This window comes from Macrobrachium rosenbergii, chromosome 32, assembly GCF_040412425.1.
Source record: "Macrobrachium rosenbergii isolate ZJJX-2024 chromosome 32, ASM4041242v1, whole genome shotgun sequence".
In the NCBI taxonomy this organism is placed as follows: Eukaryota; Metazoa; Arthropoda; class Malacostraca; order Decapoda; family Palaemonidae; genus Macrobrachium; species Macrobrachium rosenbergii.
Genome location: NC_089772.1, coordinates 285,349 through 301,960, shown reverse-complemented (window position 1 = coordinate 301,960; position 16,612 = coordinate 285,349). Strand labels below are relative to the sequence as shown.

General features: G+C 41.8%; 1 protein-coding gene across 1 annotated transcript in view; it reads right to left on the bottom strand.

Moving 5' to 3' along the window:
• The window catches only part of wol (Dolichyl-phosphate beta-glucosyltransferase wollknaeuel), a 65,431-nt gene extending 53,469 nt beyond the window's left edge, over positions 1 to 11,962 (bottom strand). Inside the window, exons 1-3 of the mRNA XM_067132691.1 lie at positions 11,817 to 11,962; positions 11,352 to 11,580; positions 11,129 to 11,214 (exon numbers count right to left, since the gene is read on the bottom strand). Coding sequence (XP_066988792.1) covers positions 11,129 to 11,214; positions 11,352 to 11,580; positions 11,817 to 11,922 — 421 coding nt within the window. The 5' untranslated portion in view covers positions 11,923 to 11,962. The remainder of the gene's footprint in view (positions 1 to 11,128; positions 11,215 to 11,351; positions 11,581 to 11,816) is intronic.
• Between the last annotated feature and the right edge of the window lie 4,650 nt (positions 11,963 to 16,612).

Genomic DNA, 16,612 nt, shown 5'->3' with positions numbered 1-16,612 from the left:
TTGATTATCGATATCTGAGGCTAACTTCAACACGTCATTTAGAAACCAGGAAACCGTATGTGGACGGATTACTGGCCTCAGACGATGCACATGCTTTAGGGATGGAAGAAAAAGTAAGGGTCTGTGAGGTCAATTTTGAAACCATACAAGAACACTTTACGTGAGAGCCGACTTGACTGTAGTAACAGTACTAGCGGCTAACCTTTCTCAAACAGTGATCTAAAAAAGGAGATTGCTAAATTAATGGTCATTACTGTAGCCTCAGATTCTCTTAAAAAGAGTGCTAGTTTCTTAATTGCTGAGTCGTACTGTGAAAGAGTGGAGGCCCGTTTATCTGATTCTAAGAACATGGTATTGACAGGATCAACGTTAGCATCCCTTTGAGCATAAACTTCATAAAGTCCACAAAAGCCAGGGCATTTTGGATTTTTGAGGAAGCTGACACAGTCTGAGTTTGTACTACTTGTGTTAGTTTTGGACTGGGGATTCGGATGTGGGCGAAGTTTCAGTTCTAGTAGAAGAGGAAACCAGCTGCTCTTTTGGCCAGTAGGGAGCCACTAGAGCTATTTGACCCTTGAACGTCCTCAGTTTGTGGAGGACTTTCAACAACAAATTCACTGGAGGGAACAGATAGATCACCTTCCACCTGTTCCAATCCAATGACATTGCATCCGTGAAAAAGAGCTTGAGGGTCCAGATTGGGAGCTACGTAATGAGGAGCTTGTTGTTGAGCTTGGTTGCGAACAAATCTACCTCCAGACCCGGAACTAGTTGGCAGATCCAATTGAACGAAGGCCTGTCTAGGGACCACTCCGACTCGAGGGAGTTGTCCTGGAGAGGAATCTGCCACGACGTTCGGACCCCTGCAAGATGGGTGGCAGATAGGTGCCACTTGTTCTTGCAGGCCAAGGAAAAAGTGCAATCATTACCTGGTTGATCCTGCTCGATTTTGAACCTCTCCTGTTTATGCAGTGGACTACCGTGGCGCTGTCCAGAACCAGTCTTATGTGAATCTTCTTGGGTGGAAGAAGCTTCTTCAAGGTAAGGAAGACCGCCATGGCCTCCAGAACATTTATATGGAACTGGCGGAACATGAGGGACCAAGTCCCTGTACTTCTTGGTGTTGAGAATATCCTCCCCACCCGCTTAGGGAGGCGTCTGTGTGGATAACCAACGCCGGAGGAGGAAATTGAAGGGGACTGACTTGGACAGGCTCTTGACAGTTGACCAAGGACGGAGTCGCTTCTTCAAGATGTGGGAATCAGAGACACCTTGTCCCTGAGCCTGATATTTGCCCGACTCCGCCACACTCTGTTGATATCCTTCAGTTTCACTTTCAGCAACAGGTCTGTCACCGAAGCGGAACTGAAGGGAGCCCAAGACTCGTTCCTGGGTCCTCCGAGAGGCCCTTTTGGATTTGAGAAACTGTCTGGTTGTTCTGGCTATCTCCTTCCTCTTGGGAGGAGGAGAGAGAGCTTGTGAGAATTCAGATCCCACTGGATTCCTAGCCATTGAAAACAACTGCTGGGAACCAGGCGGGACTTCTCCTGTTTACGAAAGCCCAAGGATTCTAGAAAGTCGACCACCACGGATGTAACTCTCCGGCATTCCTCGACGCTGGATGCCCAGATGATCCAGTCGTCGAGATACGCAGCCAGCGTAATTCCTTGAGATCGGAGTTGTTGCACGACCGTGTCTGTCAACTTGGTAAAAATCCTTGGGGCTATATTGAGGCCGAAAGGCATCACCTTGAAGGAATATGCCTGCCTTCGAGCCTGAACCCCAGAAAGGGGGAGAACCTTCTCGCAACCGGGACGTGATAATAGGCGTCGGAAAGATCTAGAGAGGTGGTTACGGCTCCACGGGGCAGTAGGGTCGAACTTGGGAGACAGTAAGCATCGAAACTTGTCGCAACGAATGTAGGAATTCAGGCGGGACAAGTCCAGAATTACTCTCCGTTTGTTGGAACCTTTCTTTGGAACACTGAAGAGCCTGCCTTGGAACTTCAGAGACCTCCACTTTCCTTATAGCCTGTTTCTGCAGGAGATCCTCCACAAAGTCCTCGAGATCCTTGGTCGTAGCCTGATAAAACTTGACTGGTGGAGGGGGATTGTCGATCCAACTCAGCCTGGGCCCTTGGAAACTATACTCTGAGCCCAGGGACAGAAGGTCCACTGAGCTCGAAAATGGTACAGCCTCCCGCCCACAGGATGTATGTCATCGGTCCTGTGTTTGCTTCCCCCCTCTGGAGCCTCTACCTCCCTGTTCCTGGGAGAGGAGCGGGGGCCCCTTCCCGAGCGAAGCCACGGGGCTTATTGCTTCTGGGTGATTGTCTGGATTGAAATTTCCCTGACTTTCATATGCAGGATTGAAAGCTGGGGAGGAGACATAGGAAGGAGCAGCCAAAGACTGATGTGCGGGTTTACCAGGACATACTGAGGTGGAGGATGGGAGGAAGAGGTCGAAGGTTGACTTTGTAAAGGAACCTGGACCAAGGACTGAGCTGGAAGACGTTTGAAGTGTTTAAATTTCTTACTGGACTTGGTGGGAGTGCTGGCAAGATCAGACTGTTTCCTTTTATAGGGCAGGCCCCAACAGGAACGGAGGCTTTGATTGACCCTAGCTGCCTCAGATAAGACTGCATCAACTTCTTCTTGTGGGAAAAGATTAGCACCCCAGATCGAACTCTTAAGAAGCTTATTTGGTTCATGCCGAACTGTGGCTGCTGAAAAGATGTGCTTCCGGCAGGCCAGTCGGGCAGTCATAAAGTCAAACAGATCTTGTTGAAAACTCGCCCAGAGAGATTTCGTCAAGACCTGGAATAATGGATCTTCTCTGTAAACCAAAGAAGTTGCTTCCGTTAAAGCCAAAGAGTTCAAAGACCTGGCGAGCCTTTCCTTAGTATCAGCCTCTGTTTTCAGAGCGACTCCGGGATCTTAGGGAGCTGCTCACTGAACAGATCAGAGGCGCAGTCTGGGGTCAAGTCGAGTCACCGTGAACGTATTAGGGGCTCCCTTCCAGAAGTCGGTGCCTCCGGGAAAGACGAGCGATGTAGGGTCCGTCTCACGGAGATGAGGAAGGGGTTTACCTTGAAGCAAGCCTGGCTAGTCAGGAGGCCACTTTCGAAGTGCAAGGGAGAAGGAGAACATCACTGAGAGTGAACATAGTGAACACTCCCTTAGCTGGTGTGAGCTTAGTGTTCTCCGCTTGCCACTCCGTGGGTCCTCATCAAAGAGCGACTGGGCTTGGTCCCTAGGATAGATGACCGTCTCCTTAGGGACTTTATCAGACCTGTTCCAAACCTCTCCCTTCAGCCTGGCAAAACCAGTGTAGGGAGATGTCAGGTCCGGAGGATAGAACTCTAACTCTTCCACTCTCCTCGTGCCTAAACCCTCTATGGTAAGAGTACCTTCGCACTGGAGCATAAAGGGTGAGACGCCAAGGATTCCTAGATCAAAGGGAGGGGAGAGTGGAAGGGTCAGGAACAGAATGCCTAGAACGTTGTTGAGATTCCACCTTCTTGAAAGAGACTGAAAAGAAGAAGCAAGACCAGACAGCTTACTGTCTACTCTCGCGTCGATCTTCTCAAATCTCGCGTCGATTCTTTCCAGGAACTGTTCAAAGAAATGAAGTGTATCCAAAGAAGGAGGAGGGGAAACTACCTGGCGTGATTGAGGCTCCGCCTGGGACCCGGAAGGAGGCTGTACTCGTCGACGGGGACGGGGCTCGCCGCCCGTGCCGCCGCCGGAGGGACCCCACATCGGCCTGCCGGAGTAGGTAAGGTTTTCTTTTAACGGACTTCACCTTCGGGGCAATAGACCCAGACGTGCCCGAAAAGGTATGAAGATTTAGAGAAGCCTTTAAAAGAAGCAACAGAGGAAGAAGGAGAGTTAAACAGTGAAGAACCTGCCTCACTTACCCCCTTACCTGCCTGATGCTCTGGGATAATGCTCGGAGACTCAAGGCGAGATCGAGTTCCGCGCGTCTTCGGAGTGCCGCCGCTCAAAGCCGAACCGTCTGGAGAGGGCTGGGTCAACTCCCGAATCCCGGCAATCAACGGAGCAGCAACCTCGTCGGTGACAGAAGCTGTGATCAAGCGCGGGAAAAAGGACATTACAAATGTCCTTCGAGAGTATGTAGGATTGCCAGCTCCTACGTTGCGCCCAAAACCGCTAACCCAGACATTAAGGGCCTGAATCGAAGAATCACGAGACTTGCGGTCAGCCTGCGGAAGAAAAACATTATTGTGGTCTTACCGAAGGCGGAGGGAATCGATAAAAATGTAAATATTATAGTTGGCTAAGAAGGAAAGATGCATGATCACCTACGAATCATCGATAGCCTGCTCGTAAAAGAGCGTAGCAAACATCACATCCGTCAGGGTGCCAAACAATAAGATCCCCCGTGGACCGCACATCCGAGTGAGACCGGCAAACCGTGGCCGCTGGCCTGATGGAGGGCTGCGGAGCACCCTTCTTCTTGGCAGCGTACCACCTGTAAGAGTATGAGATTATGAGTACACTGTGTAAGGTGCCGGAGTAGTGTGCCGGAGCAACACAGTATTAAACCAAGTCGTGAAACCAGCCGGAATGATCCGGGAGGTAACCTGGTAAAAACTCATACAAGCAAAAATAATAATAATAAAGCAAAATAAATTTACCGGAACTAGCCGGAGTAACATGCCTTAAAGTAAGTGACGGATACAAAGTGAAATGAAATGGGAAGGTTAAACTGTCCGGAGAAAGCGCATTCCCGGCAACTAAAAATAATATGAAACTAGCGATAACGGAAGACCGATAAACGCTAGAACCGCCGGAGCGGGAAGCAAGGAATGCGCTCCGATAGAAGACAGTAGTTAGCTAAGGTCAGGGAACGTCAAGAGCCCGACACGAAGACAGTCAGGCGGAAAGCTCTAACTGGCAACGAAGAAGGGACTGAACCGGAGTGTCGCCAAATTAAACGACACGCCGGAGAAGACGTATGAAGGGGAGGAATGGGAACTGGAAGGAAGAACCGAAAAGGAACGACCAGAGAGTGGGAATGCACAATCCGGGGCGTTCGTGTCCTCCCGCCCACACGCTGACTGAGTCGTTACCCAGCAAACGCGAGAGAAGCAGGAGAGGAACAGGACAACCTCCTCCAAGGGGGATGGGGACAGGAGATAAAGATGGCCAAAGATGGTGGACAGGAGAGGGGGAAGCTCTCCCGGCCACTAACAGTCCCCGGAGGGGAAGTACAAAGGTAAAGTCACGGACCGTACCAAAGAGAGGCCAAACAATGCAGAGGAAGGGGGCACAGGCTATAGGCTAGGAAAAGGATGGGTCGACATATCCAAAAACTAGAACTAACCTTAAGTAAATACCAAACTAGGGTAGGCTACATGAAGCCCCTCGCTATCCCAGCTTAACCAAGAGGCTCATTAGCCTACGCTCAAAAGCCAGAAACAGGGAGAGGGAAGCAACATGAGGTCCTCGCTATTCCAGCTTAACGAGAGGCTTATTAGCCTATGCAGAAAGCGAAACAGGGAAGGGAACATAAGGAGAAGACCCTGGTAAAACTTAAGGAAAGCGCCGCATGGAAAAAGCGAACACAAAACCCTAGAAGGGCATGTGAACGGAAAGAATGAACGACCATCCCCCTTTTTATGGAAAAAGGGGGCACAGCCTAACGCCCCAAAAAAAGGAAAACCAAAGCTAACACCAACCCATAAAGTAAAAATATATCAATAAAAAAACAAGAGGAGGACCATACCCAACACGATGTGGGCGTGAAGGGAAATGGCAACCTCGAAACAAAAGAAACATCCATGATAATCATCAAATATCAAATGCATCCGAACACTGGGTTAAAGGAAAACAAAAAAACTTAAAAGTACAAACGTAAATAAAATTCCCAGAAGCTACGAGAAGGGAAGGGCAAAAATAAGGCATGTAAATGAATTGATAAAATGCGAATAGGCTTGAGGGGAAGCCCGACGCCTAAACACCAGCCCTCAACTCGAAGCAAAGGGAAACAAACGTTAGTCAATCAAAATCACTAATTAGACCTCATGAAAAGGAAATGCTCCTAAACACGAAGAGGAACCGTGAAAAGATTGAAAAACAGGGCGACCCAAGATCACGAACCACGCATGGAGGTCACGTGAGGCCGTGAGAGAGATCGAGACAGGCGTTATAAATCCCTTTAATTATTAAACTAAAGGGAAATAAGGAGCCTCAATCGCCTCAACTAAAAACGAAATATTGGTACTCAACTTAGGTGACGAAAGACCTTGTGAGGAAGTCATAATGATGCAAAAGGCACAAAATTAAAAGCACAACGAGAAAAAACGTGTGAACGATGGTGCTTGCTGAAATGGAATGCGGCTAGCAGTGTTTTGTGTGCTGTCCATGGTGGTGGTACATGGGTTTGTTGGCACCTCCCTGTGGGACTTTTGACCTTAGGATCTCTATAGGATAAGGTTCCGTGTTTTGTAGTTCACCCTTTTCCATACACGACTCCATCTGATGGAGCTCGCTCTGGGGTAGTAACTCCAGCATTTCATTTAGCTTTCTCTGGTATCTAGCAACGGAATTACCTAGAAATAAGTGCTGAATGGACTTTTCATCGGCTGACACGGGACCCGATCCAGAAATATATATATATATATATATGGTATATATAATATATACACATATATGTGTATATGTATATATATATACATATATATATATATATATATATATATATATATATATATATATATATATATATATATATATATAATATACATATATATGTGTATATATATATGTATACATAATAAGTATATATGTGTGTATATATATATATATATATATATATATATATATATATATATATATATATATATATATATATATATATATATATATATATATATATATATATATATTGCCCAGAACAGTGGAGTGTTGAATGAGAACATTCATCACTAAAGAAGACTTACTCTCTGATGTTTATGACTTATCAGAAAATGCCCTTACGTATGTCACAAAGCCATTAGCAACCTTGGCTAGCTGAAGCAGCTGCAGTGAATACATCAATTGAAGTGGCACAGAAACCAATGTAAAATGTTTTTATTTACAAAAAAATGCAAATTTTCAAAATTTTGCGCAGGTGTCCACTTCTGAGCCATTGAGTAACAGATTTTCAAAGCAATTACTTAATCAGGCAATATGAACCCTAAATTAAAGTCACAGACAATAAAACAACCAAGATTTAATCAACAGATTTGTTTTCCTATCTATCCTCCTCTTCCCTTGGCAATCCTCCTCTTCCCTTGGCAATCCTCCTCTTCCCTTCCCTTGGCAAGAGGAGGGCAATCCTCCTCTTCCTTGCAATCCTCCTCTTCCTTGGCAATCCTCCTCTTCTAATCCAATCTAAAAAAAAAAAATGAAATACTGGGGCACAGTCACATATCTTACCCCTTACTTCATGTCCGTCCAGCTTGTATGCAATCGAGCACCCTGATTCTCTGCCTTACGAGAGAGGAAGGAAGAGAAAGGAGGGAAAAGCAAGATACTTGCACAACTCTCTCTCTCGTGGACCAAATACCTTAAATGTTCTGCTACCTGTCCCAAAAAGGGAACTTGGTTAGCTACACAACTCTGTGGTGCAACCATCACAGGACCCAAGGAAATGTGTCCAAGGACTTGTAAGCAATGTCCAACAGGTAAAAAGAGATACTTCTGCAAACCTAGTATATATGGTAATGGACTGGTGAACACCTAAGGGGTGGCAGTGACTCGGAGGGAAGTAGATACCCTTCCTGAGGTCTCCTCTCCATGTCCCTGCTATGTTGCCTAATGGCTTGACAGGCAACCCCTCACTATCAGCAGAGGAACACTGCTGCCCTTAGCATAGTGCCTCCTTTCCAAGAGTGGATGGAGGCTGAAACAAACATGACAGGGTCAATTTTCCCACAAGGGCAGAAGACTGAGGTCCCCCAGAAAGAGCAGTAGAAGACTTGGACTTTCCCTGGTCAGAAGAGGAGGGGCCAGCTGAGCCCAAAGGTTTGGCCACAGCTCCTCCCACAGGCCCAAGAGGCCTCATGGAACATTGCCTATTGGGGAAAGATGTTGCTGTTGTCAATATGCAACCTGTCCATTGCAGCCTCTACCTTGCTTTGAGGTGAGAGAGTAGACCTCAGAACTGATTTATTCCTGAATGCCAAACCAACTTCACAACTATATACCTGGAGAGTTGGGATAGCACTGAATCCAGCATCTTCAAGAATACAGGCTGGACCTAAGGTCAGCTGTCTGGTAGCCCTGGCATGGAGACGGTCCAGTGAACGATTGGGTGACATATGAGTCAGGGCCGGGTCAACTTGCAGTGGCAGAATAGCACCATTGGTCAGCATGTAGTATTTCCTCTGATGAGCCAGGGGCAGAGGAAGTAAACTTACTAGACTGGTTGGACTGCAGGGAACTCTCTCTCCCAGAAACAGGGCAAGTCGGGACCGTGGCAAGCCAACTGAGGGCCTGGGTTCTTCCTGAGAATTCATATGGGTCTTGATGGCAGAGATAAAGTCTCCAGATGTGGCCTTGGTCCCTTCCTCGAGATCATTCTGCTCATGAATGAGCCAGATGACTTACTCAAAAAGCCTCTGCACTTCAGGCTGCACCTGGGACACTCCATCTCCAGGAGAAAGAAGCATGTCAGAGGCCCATCAATCAGGTGTATGACTAGTCCAGACCTAACACTAATCCAGGGGGTTCAGGCCTCTGTAAGAGGACTGGGAACAGAGCTTGAACGCTCCAAATCTCAGCCCCCACACTTGTCTGAGCCCTGCTTCTATGGAACACCAAGCCCTTTGAAAGAAATAGTTGAGCTTTTGACTTAGCACTGATGGCCCGAAGTTCTCTGCCTGATAAAAGTTAGAGGAATTTATTTCTGGTGATAGTGCTATTGGGCACCTGGGTGTTGTTGTCAACAATTGGTTCTTAGCCACGTAAAATAAGACATCTGCCAGCCCTAGGAGAGCCGTTAATCAGCTCAGTGGTCTGGCAAAACTCATTTATGGAACACCAGAAAAAGAAAACATGGGTTGCATGGATGGCACCTCTCCTAATCTGGTAAACAGGGGTCCCAGGTGTGTTAGGCCCTGGGTGGTTGTCAACCTCCAGTAATGACATCTGCATGGGTTAGGAGAGCAAACTCATTTATCTGAACATGGGTGAGGGTGTCCCAAATGGTACCAGCCTCCATATGCATGGACTGGCAGTTGGAGATGGAAGACCTTTCCTTCTTCTTCTTCTTCTATGGAGTGCCTAAAGTTTGCATCAACACACACAAACCTATAATAAAGTATTTGGAAAAATGCCATCCTAACCTGACTGACTGTTTAGTCACCCCAAAGCTATGAGGCACTAACTGAGAAACCACAATACAGTTGATCCCCGGTCTTCACAGGGGACGAATACCACAACCGCCCGCGAATAGCTAAAACCCATGTGTACTTGACACCCCTCTAAACACTTATAACTGCCTATTTTGATGATTAAAAAAAAAAAAACCATTTAAAAATGCTTATACCTGAGTATTTTAATAGTTTTATCACAAGAAGTGCATTTAATCATGAAAATATAAAAATACAGTAATTTGTGAATATTTCTCTATGAAAAATACCATGAATAGGTGAATGTTCCACGAATAATGTGTATATACATTTCACAGAGAAATCTGCGGGTAGGTGAAGCCACGAATCCATGACCGTGAAGGTGGTCCACTGTACAGTAGTTCATTTAGCCAGTTTCTTGGAGGCTGAGAATTATTATAAGGTGCTTAAGTTCAAATGGTCCCTTAATCAAATTTCCCTAATCTCACAAAGTTGGTTTGAATGACTTGCTTTAAATGAGGGGCAAAAATCAGAAGAGAAAAAGCTGAAGTGGGAAAGATACCTGGGAAGAGAAGCAAAGGACAAATGAAGGTAAAAATAAAATACTGTGTGTGGAGGGTGGCTGGAGGAGGAGAAGAAAGGATGACACAACGAAACTCAAATATTACTTTTACTAAGGTGCACTAGTACTTACCTGAACAAGCAACTTCAATTTCTGATTGTTAATAAGTATAAACTCAGCACTTGGGTAATGTCTTACCTTCTGAGCAAAAAATATAAGTCAATGCCAGGTTTGCCAGGTTTGTAAAGATAGAATTATAAAATTACAATATCTTTAAATTCTGGATTCTGATAACAAACAGTCACCACTCTACTTATGAACATTCAAGTTGCGAACATTCAGAGATACGAACAGACAGGGTCACATATTCAAATTTTGCTCTGCGCCTATCTTACCTAGTAAGAGTTTTTGCAAAGAACAAAAGAATGTGAGGGAGAAGAACCTGTTCCTTTATCCCCTTCCCTGATTATCCCGAGTATTCTCATGATTAACTTCCATGTATTCTTCTTACAATCATGAGAATACTCATAAAATATTCCTACTCATTTCTATTTTCCCTGATTTAACTTGTCCTTTGATGAATTCCTGTTTTCTATATTTCCTCTACCCACAGGAAAAGTTTAGTTATGTATTTTTGTCCACAGGTGGCAGTGTGCACTGTTTACTTTGTGAACTTCCAATGTCACACGCTGTTCCTGCGAAATTCTCTCCAAGCTCATAACTTTCAAAGCATGGAAAAATACTAAATTTTGAATGTTGCATCATTCTAAATTTTATTTTCTTCTTTATAACTTTGTAGTAACCCAAGTAATTCTTTATAATACTGCATGAGTTTAAAATACCGTGAAAATAGTATAATCTGTGATTCCCAAGTTAACTCAGCAACGTAAACATTGACAAAAATTATGCACTACATATTAAAAAACAACTTACGAACAATTGAAGATATGAACAGTCGTCCAGAATGTAACTCGTTCATAAGTCAGGTGGTGACTGTGCATTGAAAAATCCTTCCAAAACTATGTAATTTTTATGTAGTGACTATATTTTTTACGGTTTCATACACACAGGTTCTAGAACAGATTCATTCCTACAAATATTACCATACAACAAGAACAATCATTTAATTCTAATCATGTAAAAACACAGGAAGTTCTATGAGAAATATTAAAACCCTGAAAGGAATAACTGTAACTTTCTCTTACCTTCAATCTCATTCCATTCCACAGCTACCTCATCAATTGGGATACCCAAGGACTGGGCAACATACAGCATTTCCACATCAAAAGCCCTGTAGCAAAGAATGACAAATCATTAATAAGTGATAAGTACAACTACGTCTTTCTGATGGTTTCCCAATGTAGCATGTGGATTACCTGTATACTTATTTTATACAGGAGTCTCCGAGAATAAGCCTTACTTTCTTACCATCTCTCTACGTGTAAACTGTTGAACAAAATACGAGAAGCCCTGCGAGTCAACAGCTTAAACCCACATTGTGTATCTTTAATTCCTCTAACAGCAAACAGCCATACTAAGAAGTGGAAACCGTACATCAGCACAGTGCGAAACAGGGAACGAGTAGCAACAGATTCTTGTTCTAGATGAGCTCGTGAACCACAAGAAATGGCAAGAGCTTCACTCAGATCACTCTCATCTGGAAGGGTAAAAATTAATTATATTTTAAGATATTTTATTTATTAATCCTTGTTTGATATATTAATTAGTAAACTACATTACCCTGTTTATATATCATGCATTTTGGAGATATTTTGGAGATGCTTCATGATAAGAGATTCTAGTTCATTAGCCATTCTGTTTACTGGAATTTAAATGTACAATACAAATTTACAACTTAAATGTAAAATGCCATACAGTTATGTAAACACTTACCACTGCAAAGACTCTTGAGAGATTTTTCAACTTTCAAGTACTCAGAAAATGTAGTAGCCCCATCAGCATCAGCAAAAAGTAAAATCTCTCCACGTGATCTTAGCATACCCTACAAAATACATCACAGTACAATAAATAAACTCCTCTGAAAGGTCATCTCTTTAACTGTAAAACTGATTGTGATCTAAGGATTCTACACTTTAACAAGTCCATAGCACAAACCATAATAACAAAATGTAGCAGTTTAAGAATAGTTTTCTCAAAGAATTAACATAAATTAAATTACACATTATATGTGAGAAAAAAGTACAGTGCAGTCACACTTCGCTAAATCAAACCCTTTTAGGTCTGGGATGACTATTACAATAATCTCTCAATTACTCTAACTATCTATCTATCTATCTACACATGGTCCCCGCTTATTCACGGTTCAGGATTCACGGCTTCACCTATTCACGGATTTTTCTGTGGAACTTATCAGTGAATTATTCACAAAAAATTCCGTAATTCACAGATTTTTTTGTCAAGAAATATTTGCTAATTACTATATTTTCATGTTATTTTCGTGACTAAATAAATCTGATAAAAAATTATTTACTAATTTTCAAACATTAATATTAATGTAAAGAGAGCAAACTTTCAATAAAATGTATTCCTTTTTCAATGCATATTAAATATTAAGGTACTGTATACAGGCAGTCCCCAGTTATCAGCGGGGTTCCCTTCTGACAGTGTGTCGATAACCGAAAATCGCTGATAACCAAAAATCCTTTTTTTGCCAATTTTCGGTTATCGGCGCCTCTGTTAGGTATGTATCAGTGCCAATACCCAATTATCGGTGTCGATAAGCGGAAATCGGTGATTTTCGTCGCCAGACAAGCGCCGTACAACCGGATCGCCGATAACAGGGGACTGCCTGTACATTACAGTAACTAACTTCCCAGGGTTTCCCCATGTACTGTACAAAGAAAATGGGACTGCTTCAATACTATATGAGAGAAAATGGATGTACATACTTGAAAATAGGGGTCACTAGAGTAGTTTTCACACTTAGCTGTAAGCCGTATATTTTTAAGGGTAATGTTTTAAGATGACTTTGATATGATATTAAAGTGTTTCAGATAACAGTTTGTTTTAAGATGACTTTGATATGATAATAAAGTGTTTTAGATAATAGTTTAAGATATATTCTGTGTAGGATGATAGTTTTAGGTATGTGAGAAAATGGATGTACTTGAAAATAGGGGTAACCTGAATAGTTTTCACACTTAGCTAAGCCATATATTTTTAAGGGTAATGTTGTAATATGACTTTGAAATAATATTAAAGTGTTTCAGATGATAGTTTAATGTACATTCTGTGTAGGGTGATAGTTTAAGGTATACATTTGGCGTTTGAACTATTAAAATAAGCAGTAATAACGTTTTTCGAGGGGTCTGATTTTTTAACTATTTAAATAGTCAGTTATAAGCATTTTTTGAGGGGGATGTCAAGTATTCGCGGATTTTAGCTATTCGGAGGTGTTTGTGGTCCCTAACCTTCGCGAATACCAGGGGTTGACTGTATATATATATATATATTGTTATAATTCAGGCCTTCTGCAATTTTATAATGAAATACCTTTGGACAAAATAAAAAAACCAAAGTAAAATGAAGGTGTATACAGTAAATGTAATTTTCAAGCCACAGAGGCAAGAAATGCCTGTCCTTCTGTTCTCCCCTTTCTGTTGAATTCACCTCATTATCTGCCACTCCTTAGCACCCCTTTCTTAATCCACAGTTTTTCTGACTTTCGTGCTGGGCAAAACTCCTCCGTTTCCAGATTGTACTGGCCCAAACTAGATTAAACTGGCCACAAACCCAGACACGTGACCCGAGAAAGGGGTCAGATAATGCCCTCAGAAGGAAAAGCCAGCCAGACGTTGGCACGGAGCTAAGGAGGACACATCTCCTGAGGGCTGGGATAGCTCTTAACCTTGTGAAGTGGGCCCCTCCCACACCCTTGAGCCTAAGATGATACCATGCCACTAACTCATACTATACAGTGGAAGCATCCATACAAAGAGCTAACTGAAGTCAGCCTTGCTTTCTAACTACAAAAGCATATCATAAATCAAGCAGGTATGTGTCTGATAGGGAGGATTTTTACCCATTCTATTTTCTGTAATTCTCTTGTCTTCCCATCATGAGAGAAGTTTCCCTTCCTTATGAATCTCATACATCTGGCATTCCAGTGATTTAATGTCCCTTTGCTTGATCAGTTACCTTTGCCAAATTTAATAAGTGAAATTAAATGCCTCATCCAGCCTTAGACTGTTCATTTCCTTTGATAGGCCTGCATGTTAATTTTAATAACCAACAGAGCCTCCCTGCATTTCAGGAGATGCTGTTGCATGTTTGACTGAAGCCTGCATTCGCTCTTCCCGTTTCCAGTTCACAACTACGCTATATATTAGCTCCATTGCCAACTTTGAAATTAATTGTACTTAATATTGGGATAACCTTCCCTTATATTTCATTGATACTCGGATCTATTTTTCCCTTGTAATCTAGCTGGCATTAATATGGTTTTCCCCTGTAATTCATTGGTGATTAATTGTGAGCCCCTTTGTAAATTAATTGTACTTAATTCTTGTGTTGAAATTTCAACAAGAGAGATTGTACTTTTTTGCAAGTTGTGGTAAAGTTTTATGTATTTTCTTTTTAAATTTAAGTAAAGTGGAAATGCGTATTATGTAGAAGAAGGATATTATGTTTTGTTGTGTTTGTATTTAGTAATGAAAAGCATTATTTTGGCTGCTTCATGTATTTAATTGTAGTATACGTATAATAGCGCTTAACTACTGGTATCAGTTGTTCGTCTGGTGGTTAGTCGAATGTTTTGGTGTTGGCCAAAAACAAATATGAAGGCAGTGTTGTCACAGCCTTGGTGTAGTGTAGATCTAACAGGGACTCAAGAAAAGGGAATCCAGCCACAGTTGTCGGTGCCTACAAGGCCACTTAAGTATTCCTTTTCATCCTAAAGTTCATGTAGGGAAATTCCTTTAGGAGATATGCATATCTAAACGTAAGGAGAATTTCTTGGGGTGTGCTTTGGATGCGGGTTACGAAGTAGAGAGTGCTCATGCCAATCTGATTCTAATTCAAGCTAGGACTATTAAATGCACCATTTGAAATAACAATAAATTTATATTGTTTTGTGTCTTAGATTAATATACACAATGCAATACAGTGATTTAATTGCAATTTGGAATAGCATATGAGTGAAGTAACCTGGGTGTCGTAGTATAACACTTAGGCTACGATTAGGTTATCATGTTTCAAATTGTTTAGGCTATACAATGATACTTACAATTTGAAATGCTCTACTTATTCTGAGTGAATCGGAATATCTTGATCTGTTCTTTGTGTAAATAAAAACCCTAGAATTGTATCCCCAGGGTCTCACTGGCGACCTTCCATTCCATTTCCCCCCTTCTGTTTAAAAGTAAGTAGCCAAGTAATAACAAGGCTAACAAATGTTGCACACTGTATTGCTCCCCCAGTTCCCAACTTGTAACATCTCTCCTGAAATGCAGGGAGGCTCTGTTGATTATTAAAATTAACATGCAGGCCTATCAAAGGAAATGAACAAAGTCTAAGGGTAGAGGAGGAACTTAGTTTCACTTATTAAATTTGGGAAATGTAACTGATCAAGCAAAGGGACATTACATCACTGAAATGCCAGATGTATGAAATTCAAAAGAAAGGGAAATTCACCCACGAAGTGTATAAATTTTGTAAGAATGATCTAAGGTATTTATATTATGCAAGCACTGTGAAAATGTTTTACTATTTTCTGTTGAAAAGGTAAGATTTTTACTTGATATATTTTGTACTGTTATTGTGATAAAGAATTATTATTTTGATAAGAGGTGGATAATATCTCTTATAGTGAGTTCTAATGTGTCTTGCTGCTAACTATATTTTACTAAGGGCAAATAACTGTGACCTGGCAGTGTTACCTTTGAGGAAGTTTTAGAAAGATGTGTTTAGCCTTTTTTTTAAAAGTGAAGGTAATCTTTTGAAAGATTGATATAAGCTTTAATCATATTTTGTCTTACTGAAATTGCTGTTGGTATATTTCCATTTTTTGCATATTTCATTCATATTACTCACACAAGTTGAAATGTTTATAATTTCACAATATTTAAGCAAAGATTTAATATTTAAGCAAAGATTTGTGTTGGTGATTACTTAGAGTTTTGTTGGTGTTAATCTGCATTATTGAGATTTCAGTGCATACTTATTATTGAGATTTCAGTGAATACCTGTGTTGACTCCCATTTAATAATATTTTAGTGAACACTTGGGCTAATTGCAGATGTTCAGATTTATATCTAAAACTTGAGTGAAAGTTAATGGTTTGAATTTTACTTAATTAAAGTAATTTCATGATAAATTAAAGTTTTGTGACTTAATTTTGGTTAAGAAATACGTAAATCTTACACTGTTGTCAAGTAATAGTGAATCTTTTTGAGAATGTGAACTCTGCTTTTAACTTTTGAACTCAGAAATAAATTTGTCTGTTTAAAGTTTTAAAAGCACAGAGTTTCATTTTGACCACCAGTGATTAGAGATATTTGTGTGTATGTACAGTGCAAGGTAAGTGATATATCTGTTTGTTCACCTGAGACTTATCTAGGTGAAATAGAACCAGGGAAACATGAAATAGAACCAGGGAAACAATTACAGTATTTGTTGGAGTGATGCCCTTTTTCCCCTAGTCTGTTTATAGCTTATCAGTTGTTACCTCA